The 15246-nt window shown below is 46.8% G+C and overlaps 1 protein-coding gene across 5 annotated transcripts in view; it reads left to right on the forward strand.

Annotated features, from left to right (window-relative positions):
- sick (sickie) overlaps positions 1-15246 on the forward strand; it is a 959410-nt gene that overhangs the window by 309468 nt on the left and 634696 nt on the right. For all 5 annotated transcript variants that reach the window (XM_077635300.1, XM_077635298.1, XM_077635296.1 and 2 more), the window contains exons 4-5: positions 7501-7573; positions 9159-9399. In XM_077635300.1, coding sequence (XP_077491426.1) covers positions 7501-7573; positions 9159-9399 — 314 coding nt within the window. The remainder of the gene's footprint in view (positions 1-7500; positions 7574-9158; positions 9400-15246) is intronic.

Here is a 15246-nt window from a genome sequence, read left to right on the forward strand (position 1 = left end):
ACTGTTCAATAGGGTGTGCGCTAAATGCGCCATAACAATGCCGATTCAACCGGCAAACGAGACTTAGACATTATATCGGCACCGCCATATTAAAACAGCGCGACTACAAAGGGTGCTGATATAAGATCTTGTTGAAGGGTGTCGGCGTCAGTGCTTGTTGAAATCGGGTGGTAAATTACGCAATTATCGGTAAATAGTCACGTGTTAGAGGTAACGTTCGAAGGAGGATCGTTAATGTAAATGAAAAAAAGCAAGGGTCCGAGCACTGTGCCTTGAGGTACACCTGAACCGGAGAACGAGGGGACGACGAGTTGTTAGCGTAGACGGATTGCTCTCTGTTAGTCAAACAATTTTGAAGCCACTTCATTATCAAATGATTAAGCTTTAGACGCGAGAGTTTTGGCAGCAATATTTTGAGCGGTACTTTATCGAAGGCTTTTTCAAAATCAAGGAAGAGCGTGTCGACAGGAATGTTTAAGTTAAGATTAGAACTAAGGTCGTTGATAAAAAGGGCTAGTTGGGATTCACAGGAAGGTCCTTTTAAGAAATCATGTTGGTTAGAGTGAAAAAAGTAGGCTGAGACTAGAAATTTCAAGGTGTGAGAAAAAATAACATGTTCAATTTATTTTCAACAAATGCTTGTGAGGGAAATAGGGCGGAAGGTTTTGTATGAAAAATATTAACATTTTGGGGGGACTGGGACGATCTTACCTATTTTCCAGTCTTCTGGGAGCACACCTGATGATAAAGAGTGTTGAACAAGGTGGCGCAAGATGACACTAACAATGATCTTGATACTTTTTAGAACTTTAGAGTTTAAGCAATCAATACAAGATGAAGATGACACTTTCATTCGATTAATTTCAGAATTCCACTAGGATCGAACAAAACGTCTGGCATAGCTGGGTGATCAATGACAGGGAAGTATGGTAATTCGCCGTCAGGTTGTTTAGTACGAACGGAGCAAAATAAATGTACTAAAAGTGCCACAGACATCATGCTACGGTATGATGAGGTTTGGTGTGAATAACGCGCTACACACTAACAAAAACTACAACTGGAACGAGGGACACAGGACAAGCGCTTGTCCTGTGTCCCCCGTTCCAGCTGTCGTTTTTGTTAGTGTGTAGCGCGTTATTCACACCAAATTTACAACCAACTAGCCCACATTGCTGCCTTGCTTATGAGAATGTTGTCATTGTTCTGTAGTGTCAGAGGTTTGTTGCGTGTAGGCTTAATAGTTTTCCAAGACTAGTTAGGGTTAGTGCGTAGCATAGATGGTGATACAGAAGAAAAAAGGAACGCTTGGTTTGGCTTGCTGAAGATTGGAATATTTCACTATCTTCACTATGACAACTTTAGAGAAACCCTTTGCACACTTTCTGTTCCGTACAATTCTCTTACTACCAGTCAACTACGCATTCTTCGACGCATACACCTCAATACACTCTTACTCCTCCCTGTTCTCCTCTCTACCGTACCCCATGCTCCCCTGCTTGCCTAAATTGTCCCGAACCCAATGCTAATTTGAAGCATTGCCTTTCTACTGCACCGTCGCAATCAGTCCCCTTATTTCCCATACCTCTCTCCTCGAACGTGGCGGGCTTGGCTAGCCTTAGACGAGTTGACGGACAAGTTGGTTTTAGTGACCCATGCCCAAGACGTCCCCAACGCTTAATATTACGTTAAAAAAATTTTTTCCTCTCTCTCTCTTTCCCATCGTCATTGATGCGCTCTTTTTTGCTGCGAAAGCCTTTAACTGGAGCCCACTCTGAGTTTTTCTTTAAGTGAAGCCCGTTGCAGTTGTTCTTTGACTTGGCTAGGCTTGCCTTCGCTTCATGTCCAAACGGATCGAGTCGAACCAACAGTCAAGCCAAGCTAAGGGAGATAGAGAAACAAGTTTAAGGGAAACACGGAGATGGAACAAGACGAGAGAAAGAAAGGTAGTAGTTGTTGTTTGACTTGTCTTGGCTTGCCTTCGCTTGATGCCCAAGCGTATCAAATCGAAGCCGAGGCGAGTCGAACCAACAGTCAAGCCAAGCTAAGGGAGATAGAGAAACAAGTTGAAGGGAAAGACGGCGACGGAATAAGGCGAGAGAAAGAAAGGTAGTAGTTGTTGTATGACTTGGCTTGACTTGCCTTCGCTTGATGGCCAAGCGTATCGAGTCGAAGCCAAGGCGAGTCGAACCAACACCAAGCCAAGTCAAGGGCGTGAGAGAGAGAGAAAGTAAAAGAGAAAAACGGAATTGGAAGAAGACAAGAGAAAGAAAAGGAAGCAGGAGGAAATGGAGACGCCGTAGTGGACAGAGAAATTGAAAGAGAAATCCATGTCACTAAGGTGACAACAATAACGACAGAGAAGCGGACCTGATGGCTCTCGTAGATTGTTTTAACTAAGCCTAAACTCGTTTTCCCAGTAATTTTTTTTAATATGCCAGCACTACAACACTTAGACCAACTTTAGACCTTACTGCGTGGGAGTGAGTGAGAAAACGTTTAATGCATAGAGGAAATCTCAGTTAGTTGGGTGGGCCCTCATTCGAGGAGCCCATTATCTTTTGCTGGCGCTCTTGCACGGTTCACCAGCGAAAAGCGGTCTTCGGAGTGTGAGCTTGACCGCGCCGCCTCCCAGTCCTCAGTTGTTTGGTTATATATTTCTGAAATACCTCGATTGTTCTGGTATGCCCATGCAATGTGGTATAAATAAGCCACTTCACAGAAGGCGCAGTGCGGATGAGGAGGAGGAGGAACAAACTTCTATTTGTCACTTGGCAAAGAGGGTAGTGGTCAGGGATAAAGTTTAGGCAGGCGCGTGGGCCCTATCGATGGCGCTTGGTGGCTCGATGTCCATGCTTCTTGGCGACCTCCAGGGTTCAGCCTACTATCCGGAGTTGTAATTCCTGGTCCGGGCTGAGCAATGCAGTCTCCCACTGACCTTGGTTTGAGGTTTGGAAGCTGAGAGGTGGTGGGTCATCTGTACTGTACTAATTTGGAAACATATAGCTCAACTTGGCTGGGTTTGTATAAGTATTCGAGTGCAATTTCCTTAGGATGACCCCTTGCTCCTTCTTTAGATTTTTGTGCGGTCCGGGTTATACTTTTCTTGCTAATCTCAAATGTTGGAGTAATTACCTAGAGCTTGATAACGGTTGTGAATAATTATGTTCCTGAGAGTGGGCTTGGGAATCTGTAAAAGTTATGGGTCTAGCTTCATTTTCGTCTTCATCTTTGGGTATTTCATGCACTTGGGTTGCCGATTCTTCGTGGCAGTCCATGACCTTCCAGATCCGCCACAAGTCTAAGTGGGTAATGTTCGGTGTGATGTGCAGATGCTCCGGTGCCTTGTACTGATAGCAAGGTCTACGGTTATCTTGGTGCACGCTCGACAGGCATTCACAACCAAGAAGGTGTCATCAGGCGTTCAGCGTGACTCGCTGCGGTTAATTGGCCCGAACCGCACGCTTTGCGGTGACTGCGGCCCACGGTTCTACGGACAGCCATCACTGCCTTCGGCTCCGCGGAAGCCTTCGCGTTAAGATGAGCCTTCGCCTCGGAAGCACATTTGTTTTAGAGTCCCCAACATAACCAAATAACACTTATTGGTGGTCTGCGAAGCTGTTGACGCTCGCGGCATGGAAAGTTTTCAACGGAGTCTGCAAGCTGACCGTCCCGTCTGCTTGACCCGCTGCACGACGGGTTCTTATCAACGCGAGCGACGAAGGGGTACGATCTTTTGCTTTTACTGAAGAGGCCTATACGGACTACTCCTTCCACTTCGGCACAAAACGTACCACATGCATAATTTTTTTGCGCACTTCTTGCATCTCTTAGCGCAATGCGGACAAGCGCAAATCGGTAAAAATGTTTCCGCTTGTACACAGACATGGAAACCGGTGACGGCGCTGGTGTGACCGGGCCACTTCAACGCCATCCGGTAGGTTTGGTATACATTGATGAAAGGACCTCGCAGATTCGATGACCACGTAGTGTTCAGACTCATACTAGGCGTTTGGTGGGTGTTCTTGTGGCACACGAGCAATGCCTGGTGCATGATTGACTAGTTTCATTCCTTGGCAAGTTCTTTCCCCTTCATCGCAGGGGACCTTACGTCATTTCTTGCACGACCCTGGCTCCAAACAATACTCACTGTTCACTGAGCGAGAATAGTTCCTGACGTGGAAACATAACTACATGTTAGCCCACTGCGATGACTCTATAGCTGCATCATTCGACTGATGAGCACGGCATCAGTTGCACGACTGGTGGCAATGCGACTCTGAGCTACAGCTCGGATGGCGGGAAATGATGACACCGGTAGGTGTGTAGTAATTGTAGGTGGCATGTGAAATATGCGTTCACTGCACTCCTCGTTGCAGTAACCGGTCAAATGGTGGCCGGAAGAAGTGAAAGGGGGGGGGGGGGGGGGGGAGAGACAAGATACGCCACCCGGCGACGCTGAAAAACAGGGCAAAAAATGCGGTCATGTGGTCTCAAGCAACTGTCGGGAAGAACGAGACCCTCACGGTAACACCGGATATTAACGCTCACGGAGAGTCGACTGCTGCCTTGACGCCTTCCGTAGTAAAAAAACTGGTAGCTGCCACGAAGACAAAGGCGCCCACTGTTTCGACTTGGAGTTCGCTTGCGTGCTGAAGAAGCTTGTTAGCGTTTCCGGCATCGTCATCGACTGCAAGCCGCGGTGCTCATGACCGACGCAACACTGCCTCGAAAAGCTTTACGCAAAGAAGCAGTTCTCGGGCAGCTGACAAAAGGAGCAGCAGAGTGAGATATCAGAATGCCGCCAAACTTTCTAGAGACCTTGAAGTTTGCGAAGCCGCTTTTTTGCAATGTACCGTATCGGCGTCCCTGCCGAGAAATCTGGCTATGCACTCCCCAGCCTCCCACAATATCGATTCTAAATAAACCCTATAGACCTCCTTTCACCTCGTGTCGAGAGCATAACCGTGATTCTTAACCGGAAGTACAGGCTCCGTTTGGTGTCGGCCAGTTTAGGCTTTCCTGAAGTATTACTGACGACCACGTTCAAGTGGGCGAACTATGTGCCCAACCGCACTCTCTGATGATCTAAGCGCGCCGTGTCATGACAACTGAAGCAAACTGCTGTCCCAGCAGAGTTACAAGTGCGGCCTTGTCGGTTCGAAACTTGAATTGGTGGTCCGAGCCGCAGTGACTATAGTCTGTCAATCATCATTTCCAAGACAGCACATCGTAGGGCGCGAGTTATCCGGCATTGATCGTTCTGATACAAGGTAATGCGTATGGTTTAAAGGAATACCTCTGACTTATTATTACTCAAGACCACTCGTTTACCCTTTGCGCTCCAATGTGGTTTTGTTTTCAATCATGAACTGCCAAGGTGGCAAAATAAATAAATTTTTTCCTCTTCATTTAAAAAAAATTATGATTAAAGAGATCCCATTTTTAAGATCCAATGAACGAGTCAAAAAACCCTTTGCTCAGTACAACCACTGCCAGACTCCTTCAATAGCCCTAATAGTATTGAAGGGCTGTGCCACTCAGTGTGACAGGCAGAGGAGGAGGAGGAAAAACATTTATTCAGAGCACAAAAACTGGGTGGGTTCAGTACGAGAACCCATTGGTCGCCATCATAATCCGGCCCCTCTCAACCAGCAATTTCTGGTCGAGTGGGCTGTGGCTATGAAGGGTTGCCTCCCAGCGCTCATGAGTCGGATCGGGATTGCTGTCCAAGTCTGGGTTTTGTTGACATTCCCAAACCGCGTGAAAGAGTGTGCCAACTGCTCCACAGAAGGGGCAGCACAAATCGTAGGTGTCTGGGTACCATTTACTCATTAGGTAAGGATTGGGCAGAGTATTAGTTTGTAGTCGCCTGATTATGTGCTCTTCATATTTACTTAGGGTTTTGTGAGGAAGAGGATATTCCCTTCTTGTGATCTTATAGTACTCCGTAATTTCTGCGTAGCTTAGTAAGGGTGAGGGGTTGTCAACTATGTCAGAGAGAGGCTGCGTGCCACATGCTCGGAGGAGGAGAGCTCGAGCAGCTGTGTTGGCCGCCTCATTGCCCGTCGTTGAGAGGTGCCCTGGCGTCCAGAAGATCTGGATGTTGGAAGGATTAGACCTTTCCAAAATTTCCCAACACGGAGCGCCAACGCGGCCTCTGAGGTAATTGCGTACCGCTGCTTGTGAGTCGGACATAACCGTTGCCTCGCTGTTCTTTGATATCGCTAGTGCGATAGCTGCTTCTTCAGCCGATGTGGTATCCACCGCTTGGATAAGGCTGCTTGCAATGATATCTCCCCGGGGTGAAACTGCTGCAATTGCCGCGACTCCGTTAGCGGGTCCAGCCGTATCGACGTAGATCGTGTCCTTGTTTCCATCCCAGCGCTTAGAGAGGTGTCTAGCTCTGGCTAGTCTCCGTCCTCTGTTGTATTCCTCATCCATGCGTTTTGGTATGGGGTGAGTCGTAATGTGTGATCTCATCTGCATGGGCATGTCGATCTTGTCAGCGACTTCCCGGGGTGGACTGATTCTCAGCTTCTGTAATATTTTCCTGCCAGGCTTAGATGTTGAGAGCCTGACAATTTGATTTACACTGTGGGCCTCTATTAGTTCGTCGATGGTGTTATGGATCCCCAGCTGTAGTAAGCGCTTAGTGGATGTGCATAAAGGGAGTCCCAGGGCCGTCTTAACTGCCTTTCGAATAATAACATCTAGTTGGTCTTTTTCCTTTTTGCTAAGCCGTAAGTACGGGGTGGCGTATGTTAGTTTAGAGAGAATGAAAGCCTGAACTAATCTTAGGGCCTCCTTCTCTCTTAGCCCATTTCTTTTCTTGATTACCCGGCGTAGCATTATAGAGACTTGTTCGGAATAGGCTTGGAGCTGTCTGATTGTAGTGGTGTTAGTGTTGCCGCTGGGTATGATGGCTCCCAGGATCTTGATCTCTTTCTTGATCGGAATGCTCATACCCTGGACCGTAATGGCGACAGAGGGAGTGGACGGCAAAAGCCCCGTATTCTGCCTCTTGCCACGGTCGATCAGGAGTAACTCTGATTTCTCGGGAGAGCACGTTAACCCATGCCTCGCCGCATGCTGGCACACGACATTCGCTGCTTCCTGAAGCCGGCCTTGAATTTCCCCTTCATTACCGCTGCAACACCAGATCGTAATGTCGTCGGCGTATATAGCGTGCTCAATGCCTTGGATGCGGTCTAGCTTCTCTGGTAGCCCACGCATGGCCAGGTTGAAGAGAAGCGGAGACAAGACCGCTCCCTGCGGAGTGCCCTTGGAACCTAGATTGAACGGAGAGGAGGTCCGATCACCAATACTTATTGACGCTTTTCTATTCGAGAGAAAGTCCCTCACGTAATTATATGTGCGGTCACCACAGTTGACGCTGTTAAGCTCATCCAGTATTCCCTGGTGGTTGACATTGTCAAATGCCCCTTTTAAATCGAGCGCAAGGAAAAATTAGTTGATTTCTACTTTCTTTTCTTGGCGCAGGTGAACAATATCAGCGCTTGTCTGACGCACCTGAGGTCCCTTGGCGTCACCTTCGACGGCGTCACATCGAAGGGTGAGTGACATTTCGCCATTGCGACTTTACCAAATGTTCTATTCACGTTAACTAACGAACAAAAGCGACGAGTTGTTCGCATAATGATGCTTTCAAGTTCGCCTTGGGGACTTTAGCGATTATTCTATCCACATTGACTAACAAAAATGGCAACTTTTTCGCATAAACCAATGCCCTTAATCTGAATTCCTGAGGTTATGAGGCAGAACTTTCGCCCTTTTCTCTTGGACATCCATTCTCCGGTGCAGCCTAGACAGCCGACCAGCCTCTCTCAACGGGCAAGAAAGGTGAGAAGGTGCAAGCATTAAAGGGAAGAGCCTACAGGAAAGGGACGCTAGGCGACTGGGCGAGAATGGTGTGGCTCATAAGAGAGCGGAGGATCAGTTTCCCTTGTACCTACAGACCCTATAGGCCGTATAAACGCTGAGCTATCAGAAATTTTTGAGATTTTCTTTTTGCCAGTTTTCGCGTACTGCAGTGAATTATCAAAATTTTCAGGTTAATAAATTAATCATCATTTCACATTTCTGGTTCTGCAGCGTGATGTTTTTAATTACGGTACATGCGAAACCTACACATATTTAATAAACAAAATATTGCCTGATAATTATTTTTGACGCAACGCTTTCATTACGTCGGCTTACACTTATCCATGCTATTTTAATGTATAAAGATCATGTCAGGCTGTCAGAATAACAAAACAAACACGTCATGCCTCGGTAAAAAAAAAACGTGGGTTAGCACACAAAAAAATTCAGGAAATTCGGGAAAACATGCATAACCTTGACAACGTAGGAATTTCTCTGTTCAAAGACCACAAAACAAGGCTCGCAGTACGAGAGTGACGTACTGTGTACTGTCGAGGACGAAAGTGGTGATAACCACAGAAGCTTCGGTTCCCTGTAGCGCAATTTTCTTCAGAGCGGAGGTGACCACTTCAATGCTCGTCTTGATTCGTGGCGCTCTGGCTATGCGTGAACCCTGGGAAGCCTCGCAAAACTAACGACCCACGCAACCATACCCAGCAGTTATGGACAGAAACAGTTTTGAACGGGAAAGAGTTTATAATAGAGTTTCACATAATGTAAGATTTCACTATAACAATCGATATATCCGCAGATCACCCTACGGCAGTTTTGCATTTTCTTTCTATTAATGTTTTTGACATCGCCACAGCGTCCCCCATTGCATGGTTTTCTATGGCATTCTTAGCTGTTCGGTGTAATCGTTGGCTACTGTGTTCTTTCATGTCCTTGTCTGGTGTTGCTCTATTTTATACGTCATGCACTACCAACAAGCCCAAACCACCACCTTATTAGACTTTAAAGGAGATAGTTCGCTACATATCTAAAGGATGGACAAGCACCTTCAGTATTTGCATAGCAGTATCTTGCAATTTTCCAGTTTTCGAAATTATTGTCCGAGAACCCTGGACATGAGCGCGTGTTTTACACTCATTTTGCTCCCAACAATTCACCGTGCTGAATGGAACTTAATGAGCTTGGCTGCCCTTGGTTTTTCCTTGCATCCAAAGCGACCGCCTGACGCTTGCTTCTGTCTCCTCTTTCCATTAACGCCAACGCAGAGATTCGCGAGGGCAACCTGAAGGCCATCCTGGGCCTCTTCTTCAGCCTCTCCCGCTACAAGCAGGCGCAGAAGGCGGCGGCTGCTGCAGCGGCCGCCTCTTCGGGAGCGGCCACCAAGGGCTCCATCAGGCAGCACCTGCAGGGCTCGCACGGCAGCCTCGCCTCCCCGACGGCGCCCAGCGCCAAATCCCCGCCGGACCTGATGGCCGCCTCTCTACACGCGCCCAACAACTGCTCCAGGTGCGATTCTGTTTCGGCAGCTACACTCCAGACACGAATACGCCCATACGGGGGAGTCAGCTGCCCCGAGTACACTCCCTTTCATAAAAGGGTGCGCGCTAAAGGCCAGCGTAATCCCTTTCTACTCCGTTCGTGTACTCCTTTAGCACAAGAAGTTCTCATTGTGTGTGGCGTCCGATCATGCATGGTTTATGACATTAGGAGACAACATTCCGTGCAATGGCAGCGGAGTGGTCAAACACACAAGAAGCCTTATATGCTTTGTTTTCTTACTGCGGTTGCTGTGCGAGGGCCTTTCTCCAAGGCAAATGGCGTCAGCGCATTATGCCATAACCGGAAAGTGCGCCTTCTCGTGCCCCATCAACTCAAAGAGAATGTACTGCCGGTAAACAAAAAGTGCTAGAGACACGAAGGATAGAGACCCAATTTTTAAAAGGTATCCGCAAAAGTGGAGTCCGTAGTTTAAATTATGACTGCATGCTCATGAGCATCAGCATAAGCGTAGCCACCGTGATGACTAAGCAAAGCTATGCAGATTCTTAGAACACTAACATCAACCAATATGAAGGATTACCAAGGCAGGAACAAATTTTGCTTCAGCTGCGAGGGTTCTCAGGAAACTGCTTTCGCCTTTGTGACCGCACGGCGCTTTCAGATAATGAGGAATACCTGAGCCAGCAGAGAAGGGATAAAGAAAAGTACGGAGCTCTTGCTAACAAATTATTTCTTCAGCAAAAGGTGATCTTTTACGGCGAAAGGCGTTGCTGGAGCCGCACCAAGAGCGGTCGTGTACGTACCTGAAGGCAGTAGTAGTGTTCAAAGAAATCCACAAGCCAAAGCAAGCCAAGCCATGACAGAGAAAAAGAAGAACTGAAGAAGGAAAAGGAAGAAGAAGCGAAGAACCCATAAGCCAAGCGAATCCAAGAGAACGAAGAAGGAGAGGAAGACAAACAGAAAGAATAAGGAGGAGATGAGTAGATGTATAAGGAGGGAACGGAAGGATGTCACGTTTCGCGCATAATTTTTTAACTGAGCGGTGACATAGTTTATCTAGCTCCTTTTACACTCCGACAGTAGGTAGCACAGCATCCGCGACAATATTGGAAGATGCAGGTAATGACACTTTTTAGGTGACACGTGGTAACTGTTCTAGTAAATTAAGCTCACTATCATGCAGAAATCATGTACGTTTTACCTTGACTATACGCGCCGCTCAATTTACGGTAAGGTTCAAACAACTCCCGTGCTAGAGCGTTTTGGTCCTTGTCTGTAACCATAACGTTCTGGAACATTAATGCCGCTCATTTGAAGTTACCTATCTACACGCACACTGTCTACAGCGTTGTTTCTCGCCTCGCCCATCGAGTATCAAGTCTACGATCGCACATCACAAATACCGTTGAAGCAGATCGTTCCGCTTTTTATGTAAAAATATCCTAAAAACTCTCAAACTGATAAAAGGTGGAGATAAGCATAGCGATGTTTTTCATCCGTATATTTGACATATGTTGTGCTATCAGCTAGACCTTATGTACGTGCCCTGTTTAAAACAAAGTAGTGCACTTGAAGTTATTCCTGTTTCACGGTGATTAATACAGTTATTTCTCCCAAACATTCATGTCCTCGCTGCCTGCATTATTAACGAATATTAGGCACTCCACTCCTTAAAGACAGAACTCACCCATGTTGCACACACTGCGAAAATTTTAGCGGGTTAAACCAGTTGGATTTTCACCTGGCCGGCTATAAGCCTATCAGGCTGCTGCCGCTGCGAGTCGGATGTAAGCACGTGTGCGGATAGTGGGTCTGTGTGATTTCTGCGATTAAGGTTGCCATCGGCCCAATGAAGGCACTTCACCGAGCTCTATCATTGGCCCTCTCCTGGTCCATATGAGGCGACCATGCTTTGCAAGTCAATCAGCCCTTTTTATGCACTATATGCCCGATGATAGTCATGAGGGGGCAAGCCACATTTTAGTCTTGCCCACGAAGCGAAAAAGCTTGCTTTGAGCGTGCCCCCAAACTATCTGATTTTTTTTTTCACCGGATTGAGATTGAAGCCCTGAGCATCAGTATGTATAAACCATACTCCAAAAAATAGAAAGTTTTCTCTCCCGCGATTCCTATTAGTAACACCTCTTCGTTCTTTCCACCCTCTACATTTCGAGCTTTTCATTTAGCAGTACCTCATTTCGTTACAAGAGAGCAGCGATGCGGAACGCCGCCGTCGCAGCTCAGTTAGTGGCAAGCTAGCGCCCTCCTTTGTCGTGTAGCTCCAACAGACCGAGCTCACAGAGTTCGTTTAGCCAACGAGAGGCGGCGCCACCTACAACCTATTCAACTCGCGGTCAATAACGCATTTCCCCTCATCCCTAGACGCTCCCTATCGCTTGTTGTGTTCATTCTCCACTGTTTTCTTGCCCACTGTTGCTCTTCGCCCAATGCTGCCGTTTTCTCACCTCGCAACGGCGTTATTGTACCGGCGGCTGCACTCGTCCCGCTGTCACCTCGCCTCCGGGGTTGTTTACTGCCCAATATTGCCACTTCGTGTCGCGCACGGATGCTTGCGACGTAATTTACGGGCGCACGACCATGCTTGTTTTATTTACGTGCAGCACGCCCAGGGCACAGCGGCGGACTTGAATGTGCGCGCAATACGGCGCGTGGCCCACTCAGAATTCCCTCACAGTGTCTACCAATTTGGATCATACATCCACAATCATGTGCAAGGACACGTATGCCTGGAAAGCACAAAGTACCCAAATGTTTTACAAGGGATGGCTGATACAGCGCCTTGAAAATCTCTCAGTACACAATGGCCGTACACTGGGCAGGACGCATTCATTGTCTTCACAATGCTGCACGGTACTGATGAACCGTTCCCCAGGGCTGGCTGCTAGCTAGTGCGTGGTAAAGTGCAGCGGTGGAAAAAAAAAAAGAAACAGAGATAGCGAGAATGCGTCACCGTCGCAGAGAATGTTTTGCAACACTTTCATGTGCGCGGTGACACAAGCCGGGCAGTCGTTGAACAAGAAGTAGGGATCGTGAAACCGCCCTACTATTATTTCTTTGTCGTTTACATGAGAAGAATGAGGGAGTATGTTTTAAGCCGAGGACCATGGTGGAGTTCTAGAGCTAGGACGGTATTTTTCACTCCTCTACAACTACATGCCGCCACTTTTTGCACTGTATTTCATCGTTGTTTGAGTCGAGCCGGCGTTGTTTTTGGAATAGAGTTTTATTTTCTTCCATCAATTTGCATCGCATGCAGCAAAAAGAGAATGTTTAGGAAGTGCATAAAATGCAAAGCACATTGATGTTTACCGCTTAGCGGGAAAATAAAAAAAAATAGATCCCAGCTCTGTTGTCTGCTTGTGCCCTACCACAGGGGATGCGCATGCAGACCGTCATCACTCGTGTGTTACTCGCTTTCTCGTGCCACTTTTCTTTTCTTTCGCTCGTTTGTTTTCAGAGCGCGGTCGCCCTACTGGAATGAACGATAAGGGGGGGGGGGGGGGGGGGGGGAATACGCTCTATTTCGGAGTTTTCTCCGGCGGTTCTCCGCAGCAAACGGTGGCGTGATGGGGCTCCATTTGTTCCTTCCTCCCAGCGCAAAGTGCCCAAGCACATATGCAGCGAGAATTGGAAGTCGCCGAAGTCATTTGCTAACTTCGGGGCGATTCGAAACAAATGCAACGGCGCAAAATAATGTCGCTCCTTCGCATATATTTCTCTCTATTGGCTACACCAACGAGGATTAGGAGGCTATACCTGGCATAGCTACGCGCGCCACGAGGCGGGCTCTGCGGAGAGGGTTATAACGAAGCGGTTGTGAACGCATCCACGGTAGACATTAGTAAAAAAAATTATAGGCGCGCTTAATTACGATTGTGCAGTGACAATGGTTTTGCATTAGCTTTCCTCCTTCATTTTAATTGGTCCCCTTCTACTTTTGGTCAGCTCTTCATATCTTCCTCTATATTTTGCCACATATTTCTTTGCTCACTGAAGGTTACACGAATACGCCCACATGGGAGTAAAAAGGCAGTGCGCTGGAGGAAATTTTTATCCCTTTTAGTCCTTTCTACTGAGAGTGTGTGATCAACTTCTCCCAGCAAACAGCTTAGCAACTTTGCTGTGCTATTTAATGAGTTGTGCGTAATAATAGTAATAATAATCGGTTTTGGGGGAAAGGAAATGGCACAGTGTCTGTCTCATATATCATTGGACACCTGAACCGCGCCATGAGGGAAGGGATAAAGGAGCGAGTGAAAGAAGACACTATCATTTTGTTGAGTCACGATTACTCATTTTCAATTTTGCCGAGTCATATCAGTCATTCTCATTTTTGCTGAGTCATTCGTGGTTATTTTTTGGAGGCGTTCTTCCCGTCCCAGCCTCCTTCCGACGCTTCCATTCACCCTCTACAAGAGGAAAAGGGCATTTCCCCCCCTGCACCAACCGGCACAGGTGGTGGCAAGTTAAGCGACAGAATGGAGAACACTTTTTCTTCGCCGTGAGCCTTCAATCCTCACGTATTAAAACAATTTTGGAATTACTGACGCAAGAGCAGTCGAGTGATCAGAAAGCCCAAGCTTACGGTCCAATGTCAGTGCAATTTAAAAAGTCATTGGAAAAAGTGTTTGAGAAAAAAAAAAGGTGAGGGCGGGAAACACTCAAGATATTACGTTCTAAGTTTAAAACAGGTTTTCGGAAAAGCTTGAAAGCAAGAAAACACAGAGTGTGGTGGCGCTTACCACCGCCCTGTTTCAAAGAAGACGCACTTAGTATCAATCCATCCTTGGCATTAATGTTTACATTCGTGTCTGTTGTACATTCGTGCTATCAGTGCAAGCTTTTGTGGAAAACCGGAGTACGATGTAGCTATCAGGCACTCATCTTACCCTATGAAACGGAAGTTTTTGTTGACCCCGAACCGCTGTTCATTATGTGATAAAAATAGTACGATGTTATTGTGTCAATATGCCAAAATTCAGCGAGACTAACGGCTTACGACAGGCCCTTATTTAGATAAACATACTCAAGGTTGAGTGTCTGGAAAATTGATCTCAGTAGAAGAAACCACGTTCTCGTTTTGCTCATGCTGTTGTACCTGCCGACATGAACAGCATCGTTAAGCCGCCGTCATCAAAATGACGCGCAATATTCTTTTGCGGCTCAACAGCTTTCCAAGATGCAGTGTTTATGAGTTGTTTTTTTTTTTAGATCAATGCTTGGGAGTTTGACGTAAAGGTAATTACGTACTATGCAACCCAATCTATGCCGTACCCCTTTTATAGGAACTCATATCAGTTGCAATGTGCCGTTCAGCATGGCCCATAGAAAAAACGTCAGACGAAGCCCCATAGATGGCAGCTGGAACGCTTACCAGGCTCTTTCTCTTTCTTAAAGGATGTGCTGCAACAACGGCTTACAGACTATAGAGTAATTAAATCAAGAGGCACGCAACATTTACACTTACAGGGATAAGTAGAGAAATAGTCACGCAAAATAAGAAGGGTAGAGCTGTTTAGAATACATTGGTGAACATCATTTTAGATGGTATACAGCCAGTTTCCGAGGAAATGAGGGCGGAAAAGCGGCAGATACCAAAGCCCAATTCGGGAGATCGAAAAAAAAAAACTTTGTCTAGATGTACACCATGATAATAAAGGCCTAGATGGACTCAGGCAAACAACTGAAAACCCAATTAGGATAATTTTCTTTTCGTTTTTGCATGTTAGTCTCCGCATACTGGTAATCACGAGCAGATCCTCTAGTAGAAATAGAGAGCAGGTTGTTTACTCCGACAATAATCGATTTTATTTTGTTTTTGAGGAATGGGAA

This window comes from Amblyomma americanum, chromosome 8 (assembly GCF_052857255.1).
Source record: "Amblyomma americanum isolate KBUSLIRL-KWMA chromosome 8, ASM5285725v1, whole genome shotgun sequence".
NCBI classification, from domain to species: Eukaryota; Metazoa; Arthropoda; class Arachnida; order Ixodida; family Ixodidae; genus Amblyomma; species Amblyomma americanum.